This window comes from Apostichopus japonicus, chromosome 12 (assembly GCF_037975245.1).
Source record: "Apostichopus japonicus isolate 1M-3 chromosome 12, ASM3797524v1, whole genome shotgun sequence".
In the NCBI taxonomy this organism is placed as follows: Eukaryota; Metazoa; Echinodermata; class Holothuroidea; order Aspidochirotida; family Stichopodidae; genus Apostichopus; species Apostichopus japonicus.
The window spans coordinates 11,314,647-11,333,381 of record NC_092572.1 but is presented as its reverse complement, the minus strand read 5'-3'; the positions used below and the strand labels follow the sequence as shown (position 1 = coordinate 11,333,381).

General features: G+C 35.6%; 1 protein-coding gene across 2 annotated transcripts in view; it reads left to right on the top strand.

Moving 5' to 3' along the window:
• Positions 1 to 17,739, top strand: part of LOC139977592 (uncharacterized) — a 29,288-nt gene extending 11,549 nt beyond the window's left edge. The window contains exons 2-15 of one of the 2 annotated variants that reach the window (XM_071986991.1): positions 1,071 to 1,283; positions 1,893 to 2,219; positions 2,464 to 3,108; positions 3,781 to 4,113; positions 5,309 to 5,461; positions 6,362 to 6,406; positions 8,261 to 8,305; positions 9,432 to 9,470; positions 10,038 to 10,088; positions 10,465 to 10,512; positions 10,982 to 11,017; positions 11,800 to 11,844; positions 12,462 to 12,500; positions 12,920 to 17,739. In XM_071986991.1, the coding sequence (XP_071843092.1) occupies positions 1,202 to 1,283; positions 1,893 to 2,219; positions 2,464 to 3,108; positions 3,781 to 4,113; positions 5,309 to 5,461; positions 6,362 to 6,406; positions 8,261 to 8,305; positions 9,432 to 9,470; positions 10,038 to 10,088; positions 10,465 to 10,512; positions 10,982 to 11,017; positions 11,800 to 11,844; positions 12,462 to 12,500; positions 12,920 to 12,972 (1,941 nt within the window). In that variant the 5' untranslated portion in view covers positions 1,071 to 1,201 and the 3' untranslated portion in view covers positions 12,973 to 17,739. The remainder of the gene's footprint in view (positions 1 to 1,070; positions 1,284 to 1,892; positions 2,220 to 2,463; positions 3,109 to 3,780; positions 4,114 to 5,308; positions 5,462 to 6,361; positions 6,407 to 8,260; positions 8,306 to 9,431; positions 9,471 to 10,037; positions 10,089 to 10,464; positions 10,513 to 10,981; positions 11,018 to 11,799; positions 11,845 to 12,461; positions 12,501 to 12,919) is intronic. The other variant, XM_071986992.1, reaches the window with a different exon arrangement.
• The last annotated feature ends 996 nt before the right edge of the window (positions 17,740 to 18,735 follow it).

Here is an 18,735-nt window from a genome sequence, read left to right as displayed (position 1 = left end):
ACAAACATTACATGTATTTTGATGATAATGATCTTCAATCTATGTCAGAAACAGCATATTAGTTATGTTTGCATGGATTTTGGTAAATAATACTGTTGGTATTAGCATAAATGAGACATATATTCAGAATTTTACTTAAAAGTCATTTAAGGTCATTCTTTATGTCGACAGGATGAAATCGATGTGTGGCTTAGTTAATTGAGTATACATGCCTAATATTGAAAGATGGGTATTATGTTGCAAACTAACGTACAACGGCTCCCATATTCCGACATGACCGATAATTGAAAACTGATGGCACAAATTAAGACTTTAAGTTAAGGCATATGCAGTACACGTTCATTTATTGATCTGATGTAACATTGAAACTCAGATTCATTTGAAAATCATATGAAGCGAAATAAATTAGGAATCTATATACAAGACGTTGTTGTATTTGTGTATTTATGTATAGCCATCATAATTAATTGCAATATGTATTTTATATTTAGGATTAAGATTCTAAATTCAAAAGGCCTAGCTGCGTACTCCGATAACATTTTCCTTACTATACACTATACACTACTTACCTAATAACCCACCAACTATTGCGTTTTTAGTGCAAAGCATATAAATGTACACGGATTACCTGAGGGTACACCTACATGGGAAAAGACACCAAACTCAAGTAATATACAATGAGGAAGTACTGGGTACCCTGGACGAGTCATTAAAATCCCCACTCACTAAATATAAGAGTGTACCCTTTAATGATAGTTACAAAGTTAAAATTATTTGCATGGGGTACAGATATAAACTGTACGCTACCCTAAGGGGCAAATTATTAAAAAAAAAAGAGGAAATCGGTCCAGTCGTTAATGAGGAGTCATTTGTCTCAATTGAATGGGAACATTTGCTTGACTTTTAATTTGATTATCTATTTATAAATACCATTGCTGTTATTCTGAATACGTCATGAATTGTCTCATGTCGATAACAGTGACGGAATGGTATCCCTGCACTGAATGTTTTGGAAATATATATAGTAAATGTATCACCTTAATGTTATATACTATATTTTTTCGTTCTAGAAATGAATCTTTTGGGCTTGTGTTATCTACCTTAATCAGCGTTTAAACACCAGACAGAAAAACAACAACCATAACATCGTCACGTGTCATATTTCCAACTGAATGACGAACGTTATTTGACATTATTCACAATGTCTATGAATACTGCATTCATCCTGACCTTGATTGTAACTTCTCTTCCAGTGGACCGAAGTGTATTAGCCAGAAATTTAAGTGAGTATTTCAAAGCTCATCAATTACTCATTTGCAGCTCAGATTTACATTAACACTCAAGTGAGTCACACATCAATATGTATGATCTGGCGGTAACAAAAACCGAATTTTCTCTCGCCTCTCTAATGCGGGTTATTAGGTATACTCTGTACCGAATTAGGCAGCTTAAAGATTACATTCCCCCCAATTAACTTATTAAATTTATCAAAAGAACTGTATGTTGACACTTGGAAAAATCCATTTGAAAACAAAATTATTAAAACAAAGGTCTAGAAAAAGTATCTAAATAAGAAGACTTGGAAGTTACAGGGAAGCTTTAAAAATACCCTCCTCTTAAAACATAAATAATTGCAACGTAATCCCCAAATGGTACGATTCGACGTTAAGGTTTATTTGGAAGGGTGGGAAGTAGAGCATGTGGAGTGGGGTTACACGTGTCTAGTACGTGAATACCATATTAATATTATTTAAACTGAAGGAAACAACAGTAGTTCAGCTACACACCTTTCATTGTTATCAATGACTCTAGGGCAGTTCACGCATGCAACTAATAACAATCGTTGCACGAACAATCGTATCGGAATATTTCTTCAATTATCTTCCTTTTAGTGCCAACGCAACCTGACTGTAAAAATCCGCAATATATCGAGGTTGGAAAACAAGCAGTTATTGGCTGCAGCTTTGGAATACATTTCACTGCAGTTTATTGGTACAATGTGTCCTCAAGTTATGAAATCAATCGTCCAATTGCTGGGTACGTCGTTGATGATATGTTAAAAATAGGAACTGAGTATGCCGAAGGGACAATGGATATTATGTTAAATGGAGACATCGTCATAAAGAACGTAGTAACCCAGCATGACGGGGAACTGAAAGTTGTTTACACCGATGAAAATGATGTTCCATCTACAGCTTATATCCGTGTCATCACTTTTGGTGAGTAGCTTTACCTTCCTCCTTTTCTGTACCCTCTCCCCATATGCAAACTCCAAAATATCCCCTACGGCTATCGGAATAATACTAGTTTAAATCCATGATTTTTTAAAGTAAATTAAACTAGTTTGTATTGTCTACATGTGAATATCTTGCTGCCAACATGCAGTGTTAAAATGCTAAACTCTCTCTCAGTTACAGGACTACACATACGTAACAAAATTTATTTTGCTTTCTCTGCTGACAGTTACTCCTAACCAAAACCACCCTTTGATTGGATCATGTGAAGAAGCGCACTATTATCAACATTATTCGACATCAGAACTTATTAAATGTTCCATTCATGCAATAAAACCACCGGTTGATCTGTCCTTGGTAAAACGACTTAATGGTGAAGACTCACCGATTAGTACACGGAATGAAACCACAGTGAACGATGATGGTACATTTAATATTACCATCAGTGCTGAAATACCTAAAGATGAAGATGTCAGTCTACAGTTGCTGGTATGTTCGTACAAGTGGAAACCAACTGAGAGTAAAAAGGAAGCAAGTTTATTGTTAGAGTTATCAGAAACAAGCGATCGTAACATAAAAATAGACAAGTCGGTTGACTATGTATTCGACGGAACAGGTAGACTGAGTTGCTCTGAGAGAAACGTTGATCTGTGTATTTGGAAGAAAGAACTGGACGATGGCGTACCGCAGGTCCTCGGATGGAGTGGCGGATCGAGTGACGGAAAGATTACTGACAAGGATAATGGTGTAGAAATATCCGCAACTGGGCAGTTAATATTTGACAGGCTTAAGCTTGAAGATGAAGGTATTTACCAGTGTGTGTACAACGACGGTACGAGTAGCAAAGTGACGAATATTAGATTAAACATCTTGGGTAATAACTTTGGAAAGTTTAATTTTTAATAAGGTTATAATTTATTTTCATAAAATAAAAACCCAAAATAGTACGCTTAGCCTAAATTTGGGAAAATGTGGTGATTAATTGTTTACAAAGCTGTGACAGTGAAATTGACTTTACAAAGGATGTACCGGCGCGTGAGAAATACTGTGATATAAAGGTGGCATAATATTAGTCCTATAAAGTGTTGTATTTACATTCCTCTTGCCTCTTTCTGAACTCCGTTATATTACATTTATGTATTAAAACCTATACAGTTTTAAGAATAACCTACCAGAAGCCTCCATTAGCAGTATATTAACAAAGATTCTCTTTGTTGTATGCGCTCACATTAACATTACAACTAATTCCCTGTAGTTACTAAATCCAAAATTAGCAGCAAAGTAACCGTGAAATTACAAACACAATTTGGAAGTGAAGAGAAATTTATTGATTTACTAATTAATTAAATTAAACAAAAAAATATAGAACAGACTTAGATCTAATCGATGAGTGTTAAGAGATCTAGTAAAGGCATGCTTGCTATATTGTCAGAATTACTTTTTAGAAACGAAAGGTCGCACGTTTAGTTTGGTAGATATACATTTAGTTTAAAAAGCATCTTGCGTATTTTAATACCGCAATGTAACATTTCTACTTTGTGTCCAGTTACACCTATACCGCCATATCCACATATCATGGAATGCGACGACATCACCAAGTGCACTGTCCATGGAAACAATGGGTCTCTTGAATGTTCCCTCATGGGAGTTAAACCAGTAACCAGTTTAAATTGGGAATGTGATGAAACAAGGCCGATTGAACTAAAAAACTTTCGGAATTATATCGTGCAGAAAGACACAGTCTTCGACATTAGAGTGACTGTGGATTATGAGATCACACGTGCCCCATATTGCTATGAAAATATTGACGTACGATGTGTTGCTAATGAACCGGTTCCAACACATTTTATGCCATATACCGAAGTGGAAATTACATCAGGTAATTATACATGTTGAATATATAACATGAAGCCAGTGAAAACGTCAGATTGTCAATATTGTATGTCACTCAAGAATACAAGTGTATTGAATAATATTGTAGATTCTTAATTTAACTTTAATATACATAAACTGCATCTTGAAAATGAAATTGTCTTGTTCTCCGTTTGCCGATCACCACTCTTTATAAATACACCTCGTGCAAATGCGCCTGCTCATTGGGTCTAGCAAGGAACCACAAAAGGACTCTATAGCACCTATACGCGAGGAATTGTACTGGTCACCAATACGATATAATTTCAACGATATATGGCATGTTACTGTCTATGAGCGCATTTGAACAACCAATTTGTTGATATAAGTGCTATATTAATGTTTCTGATTGATTGATTGAATGGTACCAAGTATCATTCTTCTGACATACCGTTGGTTGCATGCGCTGATATGTCTGGTTATCGTTTCTCATTTCCCTCTGCCTATCTCGCTGCAAGCTAGACGCTCTTCAGACTGCTATGAAGAGAGAAACCAAATGTATTAAGATAAGAGAGATTGACATGACAACTCCCAAATAAAACTAATAAAAAAAAATCCACTGTTTGGGATTTGTGTCTGGGGACTGTCGCTTTTGTAAATCTGTGATGTCTTTAGTGTCACCGGGATTTAGAACACTTAACGCTCTTTTGTTCTTATCTTTCACATATCAAAGCAAGATGTTATTACAAAGGTTATATTGAAACCAATGTTGCCAGTATGCCATGTGATGGCCATCATTTATTTAGAGATTGTAACGCATAGCTCCATTACGGAAAACTACCATTAAAAATAAAACAAGATGTACACTCAGTCTTGTTTTTGGAGGAAGATTACACATATGATATCTTCCAAATACGTACCAATATTTTTTAGCAGTTTGGAGATTAACTCATGACAGTTATCTACAACACATGAACCAATAATAATAGTTGGGTTTGTGTCTTCTTTACCCTTTCTTACCCAGCTAAACATGAACGGTTTGGCAACATCCCCGTTTGATGTGGATCAGTGTACATATAAGCCTTACCGTTTGAATTATGGTACTGGTCAACAAAGATCAATTAATCTATAAGAATTGGATGAAAGTATATTGAAAGGAATTGTGCGTTAAATTAATTCAAAGTGATCACTTGGAGTTAAAATAAGTATCCTTTTATTCACAGACGTTCCATGCAAATTTTCATTTCCCGGCTTTCTCGCTGCTTCAAAAGAAGAAGGTTTCACAGTAATGCCAACGAAACAGTTCTGGTTACTTTTAGTGATGTGTTGCTTGGTTCCCATAGCCATACTCACCATCGTCTATTTGATAAGAAAAGGTAATGCATAGATCGAATAGAATATATGAAACTGTGTCCGAAAAGAGTAATCATACATTGTAATCTGATATTAAATCCTTAACAGAAGGATGATAAGAATTTCATACAATTTGAATTTTTTTTTGGTCTTGAACCCGATGAAATGCTCATGGGGCATTGTGTTGAAGCTATATTTGTCGCAGGTAATTCCTTTATGTAACGTATCCGCAGTCGAGTACATTTAACTGTCCTCATACTGGGGGGGGGGTTGTACGAGTATTATATAATTAACTTATATGTACTGATTAAATATTCCAATCAGACTGAAATTCTAATATATCTGTACTGTCACCAACTGCACACCAACTTGCCAGCTTACTGGCAAATGCATGTGTGTACAAATACCACTGTGCTAACAATTGCCTACAAGAATATTCAGGTGGTTGTATTTTACTTCCCACAAGATTCACTTAATGTTCAGAAGTAACATTTTTTTTTAAAGTAACTGAGATCAAACTATTTTGTTCAAGTTTAACATCAGTGCTAGCGTCTGTTGGGTTATACATTAGGAAATGTTAGCATGCGGTAAAGTTACCCAAACCATCCCTGTTAGATAACCGTCACATAAGATCTTTTGATGGTATAGTAACATTTATGTCCGTTATTTCCGTAATAATATCCTGTTCGTAATGAAAGACACTTCTTGGATAAGAAAAAAGATTTATTCACATGCAAAGCACCATTAGATAAGCCAATATTTGTCAAGAATGTCTAGTCAGTTGTGGAAGACTTACGCGTTGAAGGTTGCGTTCTCACATTGACTACTATCTCCTCACTATCGACCTTTGGTCTGACGATAACTGAACAAGTTGTGATCTTAGACTTTGTCTAAGTCCCATGAATTTACATTTTCCTTTTCAGCTTACCGTAAACGGATTTATCAGAAAGACGCAATTACAGATTGGGGTAACTATTGCTAACAACCATTTATATTTTTCTTGGTCAACTATTGCTATATATATGAAATATAGGACTTATATATTTAGGATTATCTTTGTAAGATCTTCTAACGCGACGGACCGTTTCGGACAAATATACTTGGACATATATCTCTAATCACGTGAACAACAACCAGTTAGTGTGGCAACGTATGCTGAGGTGGCAGTAAATTGCTTGTGAATAGTTGAACACCTGTTCTCTTTCAGTTTCCAGTAAACCACAGAGTCATGGTCAGTGCACAACAACAAGTTATTATTATTATTGCATCATCAAGCTATGCTTCAAAGACTTGAATGAGAAAATGCATATATGTAAAAGTACAATGTCCCAAATCGTTGCGCACAAAGCATTGCGGAATAACAAGGGTGTTGCTGAAGGTTACGTTTGTAGAAAGGTCAAGTCAGTCAAATTTTGTTGATTAAATCCAGAAGAGAGAATAAGAGGTCACCATGGACTTCACAGACAAACAACCGTCACTAGTACGTCATCACTCTCGCCTACCCCCCCCCCCCCCCCAGATTAAGCTTGCTAAAATCTGCTACAAGTATTGGAAAGTACTTGCCTGGTAGTTCTTTATTAATTTAGCGTTCTAGCTTATGTTGGGGATTAAGTGATAACATAATAAGTTGACTTACATGTATAAAGGTAACATTCACTGGTTGATACCCGAGTTTTATCCGAGGAGGATTGAAAGATCCGATCCTGAGCCGTGTCCCCACGTTAAAAATCCCGAAGCTTACCCGAGCTTAGCTCGGAGCGCATAGTAGACTCGGGTAACAGTGAGAACGTAAGAACGCAGGATTAGTTTACGAGTCCGTACAGTCAATATCGTCCATTAATGTCAAGGAAGAATGTGTGTCGAGAAAAAAGGAGGCAGGCTTCGTACAGTTCTGATCGTGCCTTTTTATCTTTTAATTTATGCACAACTTAGCCTACTTAACCAATTTTATAACAAATAAAGTTCAAATGTTTACACCTTACCAACTTAACATGCTATACAGGCGTGATATGCAACACTGTGTGTTATATTCTTTGACATATTCATATTCATAATACACTGTTTTGACGGTCGAAGATAACATGTAGAATATGTGATTGGTTGTCATATTTTAACAATGCGTTTGCATTTTTTTTCAATTGGCCTCGGACTAGCACCACTCGATACTGCCGCTAGTATAATACCGCGAGCCTATATAACCTATTGATTTAGGTTACAATTAAGATCGTCTAGATGATAATGGTTACTTTATCAGAACACAATTGTTCGCTGCAGTTCGTGACAAAACTCAAACACACTAGAAAGATTGTTTCGACCTTTAAGCCATGGTTATACCCCATATTTGAAACGAAAGGAGTCGCTTACACACATACATGAATACGTGGCAGCCATGTTAATGAAAATTAATGTAAAAAAATGTTATTTGAATCAATACAGAAGTCATTTGGTCAATTCGGCAACCACTAGCTGTTTTGTTTTATATGGCAATCTTACCTATAGGTGTGAAGAACGGCTTATCTTAACGTACATTTTGAATTACATTGTAGATTTTGATCTACACCCTCTCACCTTGAAACGATTCCCGATCTCTTCAATCCCGGCAGATATTTTGCGAACCATCGTGATAATGCAGTCATTATTAGCAAAGCTCCCGTGTCAAGACAATAATGTGCTTTGTTTCACTGGACAGGCAGTTACTGTTAACAATTAAGTAAACGAAAGAAGTTTAGGTACCTCTTTGAAACATAATATAAAGATATATCTTGCATTACTTCTGATAATAACGATACTACCTCTAAAGATTCCTGCATGCTCTCTTTCAGCTTGCAGAACACTTAACTCTCAGGACTTAGAAACAGATGAGCCGGGTAATACTTACTGTATATTACATTTATTTAGATAGCATGGTGACTTCGAAGTTCGGACACTTAAGACTTAAAACACCCCAAAACTAAATCTTCTGGTATAAATCACTAGAAAATAGACATCATATGGTGGGAGAATTGTGTTATAGTACGATACACGGCCAAACTTTCTTTCCTGCAAACTGTTTTCACGTTGTTTTCCAAGAAGATTCTTCGTGATTGTCGAACTGGTATTTCTTTGCTAGAGTATTGCGAAGTTCGGACACGCAACCCACAGTGTGGCGCTGGTGATAAAATTGGTGGCGCAGTTGCTCTTCCAGTAATTATAACAGACTTCATAGATCTTCGTCATTTTATTGACAAATATGTTAGTAATTTCTTGCACACGGGTCATTTTGGAGAGAAAATAACTGTAGCTTCGTACTTTTTGGTGAAATTTGGCTCTTCCTGTAGGTTTTCACGGTGAAATCGTGTATTTCTTAGGGTGTCCGAACTTGACAGTATGCCGAACTTCGCAATACTGACTATACTCTTTGTTTCAAAGATAAGGAATCATGGTTCTTGTCATACGATGTACAAAATCGATAGCTTGTTTCAGATGTCATGTTTAACATATGTCATATCCACATCACATCTATAATGAATGCATTTTATGATTATTTTACGGAACTAACTGCAACTAGGCTTCATCCAACTACATCGTGGAAATAATTCAATTACCATGTAAAAAGTTGAAAATGTTATCTTTTGTTATCTGATAAATATTATGATGAAGTATCGGATGAGCACGATTTAATTCCATGTTTGATTGATTAAATCTTCACGTAGATCCCCATATTCGTTTTCAAATGTTTGTCAATAATAAGCCTAATGTTTGCAGCACTTTTTTATACAATGATATTAAAATATGAACCCGTACATATCCTGTAAAGGAGGTGACATGTTTAATGATTAAATATATAATATTAAATAAAGGCAGCAATGCTGATTGAATGGAAAATGGAACGATATCACCAAGTGCACTGTCCATGGAAACCATGGATCTCTGGAATGTTCCCTCATGGGAGTTAAGACCTTGCTACCACGAATAATAGTTGACGTATAATTCATATGTTTTGCTTTCTCATAGCTGAGAACCAACCTTTGATGACGATACCTTCTTACCAAGGTTCGTAAAACTATTTGAGCTAATAAGAACATTTACATATATATTTCTGAGGTTATGGAAAAGATTCAGACTGTTCAAGTTTTGTGGCGACATATGATATGCAGGTATCCGGGTGGGCTGAAAATGCTCTTTGGGAAATAAATAATGAACCACGCTTATGCTCCTATATGATCGTTTTAAGATAGTAACATTCTTGAACTTCATCACTCTCGCCCCTCCCCCTCCCCAGCTTAGGTGGTAACATTGCTACACGCATTGAAAAGTACTTGCCAGGTTGTTCTGTCTGTTCACATTATTAGGGACATTGAGTAATATTCAATCAGACACTTAAATGTGTCAGGGTGTCAAGATATGTTGAGGTAACAGTGAAATGCTTGTGGAGAACTGAACAACAGTGACTATGATTTAGCGTTCGAGTATATTTGGGGACCAAAAGTGATGTCAACGTCAAGTCAGTTCTATTTGTGGATTAACTTTAAGTCGCTATGGTTTTAAAATACAAACAGTTTTGGATTACCTGGCTTACTGTTTATTACATTTAACGATCGTATATCATTCTCGTTTTAGCTTACAATGGACAACATGATGGAGAACAAAATGGCACAACAAACACAGAGGGTGATTATTTTTAAGGAGTTTTCTTCGTTCCATCAAACAATGTTTGAAATACTTAAATCAGTAAATCTAATTATATATCAGTATCATGTTCCAAATCGTTCCGCACACATCATTGCGGAATAACCGTGGTGTTGCCGAAGGTTTCTTTTCGAGAAAAGTCAAGTCAGTTCAAATTTGTCGATTAAATTCAGAAGAGAGAATATGAAATCACCATTGACTTCACATTAAAAACCGTCACTTCAGTGTCATCACTCTCGCCCCCCCCCCCCAGATGAAACTAAAACCATTCTACAAGTCGCCATGGTCTTTAAATTGAACTAGTTTATGGTCACTGGTTGTGTATGGTACATTTAACGATCGTATTGTGCTCTTTTAGGTTCCAGTGGACCACAGGAAGGAATACATGACACAGCAAATATAGAGGGTAACTATTGTTTACATCATTTCCTTGTTTTTTATTAGTATGCCATTAGTATTAATATGTTAAAGTTAATCGATAAAAACTAACATTTTCAAAGATATCTTAATATCTCGACAACTCGTTCGGATATCGAAATACAAATTGCGCAGGTCTAGTGGACGGTTATGGAGCGTTCCCATTGATTCGGTGTTACCCGGAGGTAACATGTGTTCTTCGCCCTAGACCACAAACATATACCGTGATCCCGATCTGTGTTCTAACACGCTTATTTAAACACGATTGAGCAAGCTCTGGGATTTAGCAATAGTAATTTCTTTGAGCACGTTAAAGATGAGAGGGTATTGGTACGTCGATTGATTCGTATCGATTACATGTATAGGTTACGCAAATTCCTTTCTGTAAATATCACGTATTATTTCATTAATCCCAAACAATATTGTTCTAAATTGAAGTACTTGTACCTTTTCTTCAGAATCCAATGGACCACGGGTTAAGTCTCACAAAGAAGGTATTTACTGCTAACAAAGTTTAATACAATGTTTTGACAATCGAGATAACATGTAGAATAGATAGCCGGTTGTCATATTTTTACAATGCATTTGGCTATTATGATTCTTTTGGAAGTATCAGTTTAATTGGATACATCCCCGGACTAGCACCACTCGATGCTGCCGCTAGTATAATTCCACGAGGACTATATTACATATAACTATAGGATGGATGGTCTAGAAGACAGTGATTTTTTTATTAGAACACAATTGTTCGCTGCAGCGTATGTGTTTGCCAATTTTCGTTTACAAGCTCATATGCACATCGTACACGATTCAGATCGAAAAAAAACTCACTAGAAAGATTGTATCGACCTTTAAGCCATTGTGACGTCCCATATTTGAAACGAAAGGAGTCGATTTCCACACATACACGAATACGTCGCAGTCCACTTAACGAAAATTTATGTAAAAAACGTTAATTGGACCAATACAGAAGTTATTTTGTCACTATTCGCAGCCACTGGCAGCTTTGTATGGCAATCTTACGTATAGGTGTGTGAAAAACGTCTTTATTTGAAATTTTGAATGATATTGTACACCCTCTAATCTACACCTTCTCTCCTGGAAATGATCCCGAATCTCTTGAATCCTGGCAAATATTTTGAGAACCATCGTGATATCCATTGAGTAAACGAACGAAGTTCAGGTACCTATTTGAATCATATTATAAAGATATATCTTGCATTGATTCGGATGATTACAAAACTACCTCTAAAGATTCCTGCATGCTCTCTTTCAGCTGCCAGAACATTGAACACTTCGGGCCCAGAAACAGGCGAAACGGGTAATTATTACTGTATATTACATTTATTTAGAAGCTCTCTGTTTCAAAAATATGGATTCATGGTTCTTGTCATACGATCTACAAAATCGATAGCTTGTTTCAGATGTCATGTTTAACATATGTCATATCCACATCACATCTATAATGAATGCATATTAGGCTTCATCCAACTACATTGTGGAAATAATTCAATTACACTGTAAAAGTTGAAAATGTTATCTTTTGTTATCTGATAAATGTTATGATGAAGTATCGGATGAACACGATTTAATTCCATGTTTAATTGATTAAATCTTCACGTAGATCCCCATGTTCGTTTTCAATTGTTTGTCAATAATAAGCCTAATATTTGCAGCACTTGTTTATACAATGATATTATAATATTCTTATTTTTTTAATGAACCCGTACATACCCTGTAAAGGAGGTAACACGTTTAATGATTAAATATATAATATTAAATAAAGGCAGCAATGATGATTGTATGGAAAGTGGAACGATATCACCAAGTGCACTGTCCATGGAATCATGGATCTATGGAATGCTCCCTCATGAGAGTTAAGACTTGCTATCACGAATAATAGTTGACGTATAATTCCTATGTTTTGCTTTCTCATAGCTGAGAACCAACCTTTGATAACGATTCCTCCTAACCAAGGTTCGTAAAACTATATGAGCTATTAAGAACATTTACAGATATATTTCTGAGGTTATGGAAAAGATTCAGACTGTTCAAGTTTTGTGGCGACATATGATATGCAGGTATCTGGGTGGGCTGGAAATGCTCTTTGGGAAATAAATAATAATCTTTAAGAACTATCATTTTTTTGCGACAGGTGTCCAGACTTCAGTAACACATTTGATTATGTATCGGCGAATTTAATTAAAGAACAAAAATTCATGCCATTACTATCCTTACGGAATTTCTTTATATTCGAACAGTTTTGTACGGACTAAATTTGCCGACAAAGAAATTTTAAATTGTAGACATCCTTCTTAAGAGGCAACTCTACTTGTGTAAATAGTTTTTATAACCTATTCAAAATATTTACTGAATATGTTTCCTCCTATTCCTAGGAGCAACTTCAGCTAACGGTGCTACGTCTGCGTCAACTCCTGAAGTGACATGAAACTGAAGAGAAAAAAAAAGTTGTGTTTCTCAAAAACTAACAGTGAAATACTTAAAAATGATGCTAAATGTTTGCAGAAAATGCGCAACGCGATCATAACATTTGGGAAAACCCCAAAGTCAATTTTAGACCATTAATGGTTGTCGGGAGCACATCATCGAGTTTGTAATTCACATTAAAACTTCTTCAAGAAGACGCACTTCACTTTGAATGTCACTTGAAATATGACCTTGGTGTCGCAGCTACAGCTGATCACTTTATTTGTAACAGATCATTCTCATCAAACTGATTAAGGTGCCACAAAAACTATAAAAAAATCCACAGATGTCCATGAGTGCAGCGACGTGAACGTCCATTGATAACGAAGTCAATTATGTTAAAAATAATTCACCATGAAGTTATTTTCGGCATCCGTTTGAGTTTGGTTACCCCTGAGAATCGCACAACTATTTGCCATACCAATTTGATTGATGTTGAGTCTTTGGTACTCACATTGATTGACAAACCTATAGATCTTTTAGATATAACTTAAGTAAATCATAAATTATCAATCGTAAATCATACCTCAGTAATTTTCAATACTTTTTATTTTTATGCATACTTTCTATTTGACTGTAAGAAACCCTGCACTATTTTATTTTATGGAAGCAGGTATTCAGCTGTGTAGGGAATAGTGGTGGATGGGTAGTTTTCGATCGGGCAATTTTTGTGTTGGGATAGAGTATACGGGAAAGGGTCTGTCTATTTGCGTGTGTTTTTTGAATAACTATTATGTACTCTCACATTTATTTCTAATACTTTTATGATAGGGAATAGGACATTTCGTCAAGCGCGCGATCGTTTATTGTTCTACTTGTGTGTGTTTTTATATTGGTACTGTATAGTGTCATATTTCTTTCTTATACTTTAATTATAGATAACATAGCACTTCGGCATGCGCGCGGGGTTTATTGTTCTACTTTCTTCACATCATGTTTCTTTTGCACTTTCGTCTTACCCTCTGATTATTGATAATATTATATGCATGATGTGAGAAACAAATAGGATAAACCAAACTCAAATGACTAACACATACCGTGCTTCTACAGGTATATCATACCATTTCTCTTGCGGTTTCAGGATATCAATGTTGTTCTTTTCCATATCTAATGTAGTCAGCTAGTAATAGCCTACCCATCAACATGCTGATACGTTTATGTACTGTACCAGATGTACTAAATCCTGTGACGATACTGGGACGAGAAGGTTTATATGACCGCAACGTCACGGAATTTATAAAAAAAAATGCTAGTAATATCTCAGTGATGTAATTCTTAGCATTGAAATTAAGTCTTAAAAACACACCTTAAAAAAAAAAAAAATCTATAAATTCCGATGATTTCTGTCTTTTATTTTACAAACGTAGAAAAAGGATTAACGTTGGTGTAGACTATAGCATTATGCATAACAACGGTAACTAAGCTAATGTTGATCTGTTAGTAACTAGTAATGTGGTTACCGACTCTATTTCTTGGCCACCACGAACTGACTAGATTTAACAATATTGTTAATAATATTTATACTAAAGGATCCCCGTTGACTGTCTTTACAATATCAATATTTACCAAGTTGTCCCCTCTTTGCCTCTACCCACTGGCGGATCCAGGGCCTTTGTTTGGGAGGGGCCAAAGTGACATTAGAGTGATATGGGGGAGGGGTCTAAGGGGAGGGGGTGTCCCCCTCCCCATTGGGAAATTTTCCATTGCTGAATGCCCTCAGATGCAATTTGGTGCGACAAAAGTGTACAATGGTGATGTTAATTTACTTCTAAAAAAAATGTTTCCCAGGTGTAATTTTCTAAAATATTTATAAAACAAAGTTGGGATCATCTTTCTCAAGGAATTTATTTCTCATAGGTTATAAATTTCTTACAACCAGCCTGTAACTGCAAAATGGTGTTGAACTGTAAATCCTCATGCTCATACATTTACATAGCTCCCAACTCTTGAGAAGGCAAATGCTGGTCCATGCCACGAATCGCCGTCCTGGGGGAGGGGTATAAGGGGAGGGGGTGTCCCCCTCCCCTTTTGAATTTTTTTGGAATCCTGGTGATGCCTACATGTAAAATGGTGGCACTTAGAAAGGCTTTTGTCACCCAAAATTTTCTGAGAAATATGCATTTTTTTGTGTGTAACATCAATAAATTGAATAGTAGGTGATAATTCATTCTTTCCCGTGGCATGAAAATGTTCGCTGCTCGCCCCAATGAAAAGAAATATAGGCTAATTTGAGGTTCAAATGATGCTGTAAAGGAGGTTTTATACTCTATTATGCTAAATGCTAAAGAAATGATGGTTGCTAAGTCAAAATTTGATGCAAATATTTTTATGTGTACTTGACAATTACAATGCGGTTTTTTCGGACGCTTGTGCGGGTCAGCGGGTTTGGGTGTTAGAATGCGGGTCTAATTCCCGCGAATTGCGGGTCAGTTGGGAGCTCTGCATTTAATTTTAAACCAGAAAACGAAAAGGTTTAGACTAGTCTACCACTGCTATTCCTCTCGATTTTTTAAAATTTCCAATCATATGATTTAGCGGATGTTCGGAAACACTTTTTGGCTCACCTTTGGGGGGGGGGCATGGCCCCCCTTGGCCCCCCTTGGATCCCCCAGTGCCCGCTCTACCAGGAGGGAATTGGCCCCCTCAAATTTCGTAGGCCCATGCCAATTGGTCTTACTCTCCTCATCTTCCCTCCCTGCGCTCTTGTGCTCTGGCATGTCTTTGATTCTCTCTCCGTTGCTCTTACCTGTATTTAGGAATTTTTTACTATCGACTTGCTTTTAAAGTAGAAACTTAACCTATTTACATTGACTTCATTAATTTTAATACCAACCAGAATTAACGATCAAAGCTACAGTCTCATTGGCATTCTATTCATAATGATACCAAATGATTTATTTGACAACAATTTAACTTATGTACACATAGCAGCGGTCATCTACGAATTTTTGTCTTATTGAGAGAACGAAGGAACAAAATAAAACAATGATAGAAAAATGATTGAATTTTATGACCAGATATTTTGTAGAAAATTGATTGAAGCAATTGAATTAGCCGACTTAAATTCTGTATACAGTAGTGATGAGTTTAATGTTCTCAAATTGATTTTGTTTGACTCAAACAAGTTAACTTCACACATTGATAAAACTAGCTACACAATTTTTCATGTTCATAATGAAAAGTCATTCATGTTACGATAGTTTTTCATTTGACGGTAATTTTTATATCACCTTTTACCAATTACTTGCTGGTAAAATTTATCATGGAGGCAACATATTAATTATCTATGCAATCGTTAACTTAAGTAATTGGTATTTTCTGTCAAATTAGTTAACATTTATTATTCATTATCTATTCTCATCTTTCTTAAGCAATTTAAGTAAATGGTACAGCATTTTACTACTTTCGTAAATCAGATACACATTTTATAGAATAGATTGATAAAAATACTTACAATAAAATCTAGGTTTTACAAAAGATCAGTTATACCTTACATATAACTTCTTATAGATATTAAACACATTCCCTTGGGTGGGTTGGGGTGGGGATGCTTGCTAGTGTGTTAGCTGACACTATCCAATTTTCTAATAAATTTGAGCACTCTATAGTAATACGCGAAATAACGATCTTTCAATTGTACTAGGTAAATTACAGCTTTGTAACTATTTTTTCCAACATCTGGCATAAACTTCCATCCACAATTGAATCAAATAATTCTCTGCAAGCTTTTCAAAAGGGTCTAAAACTATACACATTCATAATTTTCGACAGTAGCAAAACCAATACTTAATATATATATATATATATATATATATATATATATATATATATATATATATATATATATATATATATATATATAGACATGTGAAATGTTTTTATGTATATACTTATTTTTATTGTTATCATGTCTAAACCTATTTAACAGCATTGTTCTTTCTAGTGTCCATCATATGTCACCATTCCTCAGTTTGATTAATAACTACATACTTGTACTTTAGTGTTGTATGTTAAATGAGAAATACAATTGAACAAGAACTTGAAGATGTCGTCATGGGGAGGGGTCTATGCGGGAGGAGGGGTAGTTATGACTACCTCAAGAAATAAACGTACATGGGTACGTTTCTGAAGCATTCATATAGTTAATTTAGGTTATTATGAACATACCTATGAAACCTTTATTTTGTTCATAGGTAAATTGATATTCAGTGTGAGTAGTGCATTTTAAAGTATAAAACGGTATGAACAAGGTATCAACTTGTATTGTGCGTGCAGTGACAAATGGGCATTACTAAGACGGCGGTCATTTGGCATTAAGAAAATCTTTCAACTTGCATATGTCTATTGTCAATGGAAAATATCTTTTAGACTTACGGTATGTGTGTTGCCCTTCTTTGCACACCTGTCTGAATTGGTCAAAACGCATGCGATTGCTTTATTGCAAACGGTTTTAAAATTATATATTGTTTAAGAATCACAACCATGTCAAAACGCATTCAAATGGGTTCTGGTAGTTTGATAGGACTTACATGTTTTCTGTTACAAAAATGAAGTGTAAATGTAAGTTGGCCTGACGTTTACTTTTAAACATTCTATTACACAGGCTCTCTAGTAGATAAGCAGTTTGCTAACAGTTTTATTTTATTTTGACAATAATGAAGTGACAGATCGCCATCTACTAGTTCATTGTTATGCATTGTGTGTCAATAAATTTCACGTGACCAACGTATTAGTTTCTTCTTTTCGTTTTTGTTAATTGAAATGCCTTAATAAATGTGAAAAATCGACGATATGATTTACGTCTTGTAAATCAGGAAGTGATATTCTGCGTGAAACTTTTTATAGTTATTATGACTAGGGAGACGGGGAATAGAATACTGCACAACAATACACGAATGTGTATATTTCGTACCACGAGTACATAAACCCGCGTCCGTGCAAATGTATATAACAGAAGAAAATCTCTCATTTTGCATATATATATATATTTAGTGTACATTACATGTTATCAAGCAACATATTTTCATTTTTTTCAAATAGCACACCGGGAAGTACAAAAATGGGAATTAAAACATCGGTGTATAGTTTCTGTAATTATACGAATTAAGAAATTTGCAAACACTGCAACGACCTTGAACAGCACTCAGGTCAGTAAATGACGTCACTGTGATGATCGTTTATGTAGTTCACTGTTCCGTGTGGAGCTGTGCGTGCATTTCGTGTCAGCATAACTGTTATTAGTATAATTTTCCGGCGTAATGTTCAAAACTTCAATAGATAATTAATGTCATAGAGATTCTTGGGAACTTAACCACGTAAATACAACCATTACGAAATTTGCAACGATTTTCGCAACGATTTTACGATATCTGAATAGCTGTCTCGCAAGCTGCCCTCAAGTAACGTACATCACAAGATCATGTTGTTGGCGAATATGAAACAGTATGCTGTATGAATGTGCTCACTTACCTGTCAAACTGCCACAATCATAATTATGATAGTCTCAAACGCAGATTAGTTAGACACCCGAAGAAAATCATGAGCCTGCTTAACCTAATAGAAGCGCTTGTATGCACTACTGTTGAGTCAGACATAAATCTTCCTTTTTCCCTACGTCAGGAAAGCCGACAGAAAGGTCACATTGTGCTTGAAATGCAACCGCATTCGAACTCAACCGAGTGGTCAGTCTAGCTCTAAAAAATGTCTCTCTACAATTAATGCCTAT